The sequence below is a fragment of the Carica papaya genome, chromosome 1 (assembly GCF_054855325.1).
Source record: "Carica papaya isolate Zhongbai chromosome 1, ASM5485532v1, whole genome shotgun sequence".
Lineage (NCBI taxonomy): Eukaryota > Viridiplantae > Streptophyta > Magnoliopsida > Brassicales > Caricaceae > Carica > Carica papaya.
The window spans coordinates 21,882,298-21,887,019 of NC_142309.1; the positions used below are offsets into that span (position 1 = coordinate 21,882,298).

The 4,722-nt window shown below is 36.1% G+C and overlaps 1 protein-coding gene across 1 annotated transcript; it reads right to left on the bottom strand.

The window, feature by feature from the left end:
- Positions 1 to 558: 558 nt before the first annotated feature.
- Positions 559 to 3,323, bottom strand: LOC110818896 (subtilisin-like protease SBT3). The gene has a single exon (XM_022047926.2). The coding sequence runs from the start codon at positions 3,136 to 3,138 to the stop codon at positions 874 to 876; it is 2,265 nt and encodes a 754-aa protein (XP_021903618.1). The 5' UTR covers positions 3,139 to 3,323; the 3' UTR covers positions 559 to 873.
- Between the last annotated feature and the right edge of the window lie 1,399 nt (positions 3,324 to 4,722).

The following is a 4,722-nucleotide window of genomic DNA, read 5'->3' on the forward strand; positions in this document are numbered from 1 at the left end:
TAAATTAACGTTATTACTTCATTTATAGTGTGTTGATTAATGATTATCATTGCATTAAATGTTTGATTATTCAATATACTTAATATTATAATATTTAAATATGTTACTAAAACACATACATTATGATTTAATGACTAACGTTTTTGTCATTTATTTGAAAGTCATAACTTGCAACCCAATTGAATATGTATACTATTCAGAGACATATTATCTGTAAATTTTTATATTTTATGGTTTAATGATTTGGCCGGCGAGCTAATTAATTATTATTAATAATTGAAAATATGTGGGGGACCCTTACGAACATCCAACTAACCAATTATATTATTTATATATCATATGTATACACATCATCTGATAATTAGCTCTCTCTCTCTCTCGAGTTGCTTAGGAAGAACACAAGATTAATTATGTTATAAGAATTGCATTATTCTGTTCATCACCTTCAAAGTAATTAGTATATATCATTATTAATTTCTGTCTGTTGTTTCATTGTCCCTATCAACAAATATGTTTCTCATTCTCATCAGAACACCACATAGCAATCGCATAGACCAATTGATTAAACCAATGACATTCATATACATACATATAGGACACACACACACACATATATATATATTACATGTGCACCCAATTAATTAGCAAGTTTCATTTGGGTACCAGTACTACTGTTTACTAAAACTTGTATAAATACAAATATAAATATAATGTTACTTCTGAATCAAAATGAAATAGACTAACAGAAAAAGATAGTAATTAATTAGGATCTTATTTGCACTTTTTATCTTTAATATTACTTCTAATTTTCTTTCTTTTTTTTTTTTTTTTAAAAAAAAAAAAGACAAATTGATAATATCATTTGAATTATCTTTAGTTCTTGGATGATGAGGACACTATATCTGGGCTGAAGCTCGTTGCTACAATGGGACTCCGGACCACATGTTTGCCTTCATCATCTTCCCAACTCAGATACCCAAAAGCTACAGTTTCTTCCATCACCTTCGGTCCTTCCATGACCATCTTGTACCTCTGCGTCTCATACTTCTTTCTGAAAACCAGTTTATCCGGCACAACACTCACCTTAAACCCTTTAATCTCCGTCACTTTCGCCACATAAGTTGCAGAACCCTCTCCCACATTCGTCACTCTTCTTTCAAATTCCTTAACACTCGTCGTCGGATTTGAGTTGAAATAGCCGATGAATGAAGGGTAATTGAGGTCCAAAGATGGCGAAGAGCAATTCGTTGAAGACGTCTTCGTGATGACTTGAATGTTCTTCTCAGTGAAGTTTAATGCGCAGAGTAGATTAACGTAATCTTCAGCTGAAGCGTTATAAATGAGTCCTGGATCTAGTGCTCTGTTTGGATTGATATGGCCGGAACCCATGGCGAGAGGATTTGCCCGCGGTTGGTTGGTAAGGCCCATGTCTGTGATTGGACTGCCGGTGTTATCTGTTATATCGGATGTCGTCATGATGGCCGATCGGATTGCGGCGGGGCTCCATTCGGGATGTGCCGCCTTCAAAAGCGCGGCAACTCCTGATGCATGAGGACACGCCATGGATGTCCCTGAAATTACATTGAAGTTACTGAACAGGGACTGGTCGTTACCGATGGTGGCGACGGAGATGTTTTCAGGCCATGAAGCTAGGATTAACGATCCTGGAGCCATAATATCAGGCTTCATCACAAATGGACAGCTCTCTGACGGCCCTCTAGAGGTATAGCTAGTTGTTTTCGGCGCAGGCTTTATGCTCAGATTTGTTTCTTTAAACTTCATTCTTGCTTTTGGATTTATCCCGCGCTTGATGTAATCTTTGATTAATTCTCCATTTTCAACACTCATGAAAATTGCAGGAAACAAGCTCTCAATGAAGAATTCTATGTCGGTGTTGTTCGTTATGAAGATTCCTCCGGCAACTTTAGCAGCCAAGATGTTCTGTATTTGGTCGCCGAGTGAGTCATTCTTATCTTGACACACTACAATCTTTTCCCCGAGTCGACTCAGTTCATTCACACTAGCGCAGGCGTCCATGAAAACAACTGGTATCTCATCTGGGTTGACTTTTCCTAGGTAGAGAGACAAGCCGTTGACCGACTGACCATCTCCGAGAACTAAACTAGCGGCGAATTCACGATCAATGGTCCCGGCGGCAACAGTTAGCACCCATGGTGTGCCATTATGAAGAGTACCGAAGAAAGGGCCTTCGTTTCCCGCTGAGGTAGAGACAAAAATCCCTTTTTCCACTGCTGCAAATGCCGCTACAGCAATTGGGTCCTCGTATAATGGCACGCCGTCAAGACCCAATGAGAGAGACAAAACATCAACACCGTCGGCAATGGCTTGATCTATAGCGGCGATTATGTCCGACGTATGGGCGCCTTCGTCCCACAAGGCCTTGTAAATAGCGACATGTGCCTTGGGGGCCACTCCGCTCGCAACCCCCGGTGCGTACCCGAAGAAAGACGCATTTCCGACGAAATTCCCAGCCGCTGTGCTCGACGTATGGGTGCCGTGCCCGCCGGTGTCCCTCGTTGAATTCATTGAAATCGTGAGGTTGGAATTATGAGCAACCAAACCTTTGTTAAAAAACCGAGCACCAATAAGCTTCTTGTTACATAATGAAGCGTCAAACTGAGTTCCAACCTCACATTTCCCTTTCCATCTCGATGGGATTTCACCCATTCCATCGTCACTAAAGCTCTCACTTTCAGGCCACACCCCGGAATCCACCACTCCGACAATCACATTCTCGCCAAAATTAGTCAGTGCCCATGCGCCCGAATTCGAACTCAACCCAAGAAATTTTGTGGAATGAGTTGTATCGACTTTTACAGACACATCTTTGATAGCAGAAACAAAGCCTGGAGAACTTTTTAAAGCTGAAAGCTCGGTCTCAGACAGACTCGCACTGAAACCATTGATCACATGGTTATAAGTATAAATAAGTTTGGTGGGAAGTTGTGATTTATCTGACAAAGAAGAAGCAAGAGTGGACAGGTACCAAGTGTGTTGGGTTTTCAAAGGTTTGGGCATGGCGGTCAAGTCCATATGGACAATATAAATGTCATTCTGGGCCAATGTGGAGAGACAAAAGAGGAAAAAACAGAGAGGAATGATAAGGTGGTTAGCCATTGAAGTAGAGAAATGAGAAGGATAGAGGAAACTTTTTGGATGGGTATAAGAATTAGAGAAGTTTATATAGAGGGAAGAAAAGCAGAGTATGGGATAGGGAGAAGAGAAGCCGCAACATATTCATCTCCCGAACTTTTTTAATATTCCCACTTGTGCAATACGTTGTCGTCTTCATCCTTGCCCTTTTTTTCTTTACTCCCTAGAGTTATAGACATATAATTCTTTATAGTAAACATAAAGAAAAATAGCTGGCTGGCTCAAATTCCTTTCTCTATCAACCGCGTCTTGGCTGCCAATTAAATTCCATGTCTATTCACATGGTGAGAGGGAGACCACCAGTCATTTCCAACTCATTTAGTCAAGAGCTAAATTTCTTTTCTAAGTTAAGAACTAAATTTCAAATAATTTTTGAAATAACCTAATTATAGTTATTTTACCGATAAACATAGTTATTATGTTTCTCTTTCTATAAAAGATTGTGGGTTTCGAGTTAATTTCTTAAATATTTATTATATCTATTTTTAAAAAAATATATATTATGTTATAGTAGATAGTGTATCATATAAATTTTTTTTTTCAGTTACTTGAATTATAATAATATATAAATTATCATTTTAAGTAAAAATCTGTAGCATTCTAATTAAAATAAATATGAAGTTTATAAATAAATTCAATAAGAACATTTAAAGTTATTCTAAACATAAGTAAATGTGTTAAGAGTGTGTAATGTAATAGTTTGAGGAGAAAACTTAGTTTCAAAGTAAAGTTTTCAATATTCAAACTCATAATATTAAATTATTTCCATAGTAAATTTTAAATGTGAATAAATTTATTCAAAAATAAGAGAGAATTATTTTTTTTATTTTTTTATTTAAAAAAATAAATATTGAGTTTTAAAAAAATTTCTTTTTTTGTTTTTTGTTTTTTTTTTTGTTTTACCAAAAAGATTAAGATATAATTTTAATTTATTATAATTATTTAAAATTAAGAAAATTTAGTCTATCATAAAATTTTCACTCCGCTAATAGTGGAAACGGTGAGACGACCATGGGCCGATGGGAGGGGTGAGACCGCCATGTGCCGCTGAGGAAAATTTAACACAAATATAATATGCATCTACACGACTTAATTTGAAGATGAAGACAAATAATTCGCAAGAGAAGCCATGTGCTACGTACAAACATCCTCTTGCAACAAACACAAACTTACTTTCCTCAATCTATATATCAATTATTGCAATCATACCAAGTTTTATACAGTGTGCATTACAAAAATATATTAAATTATAGTTTCACTTTCTAATGTTTATTTTTATTGTAATATTATTACTATATTTTTTAAGAAAAGAGACCCAGTTGACAATAATCATTATCTTATTATTTACTGAATAGTTAGTTCAAATATAAAAAGTAAGGAAAGAATTATGGGAAGGATTCAACGTAAGAAAAGGTGAAAGGGGTAGACAGAGACTTTCAGCTCCAATGTAACAAAGAAGGAAGAGCCTTGATTAATTATAATTATAAATTACAATTGTGCGAACACCCAATTAAAGCAAGATACTAAATCGCCTTGCTTTTTCAAAGA

What these genes read in the sequence shown, in the direction of transcription:
- LOC110818896 (XM_022047926.2), bottom strand. Translation starts at nt 3,138, where the DNA reads ATGGCTAACCACCTTATCATTCCTCTCTGTTTTTTCCTCTTTTGTCTC.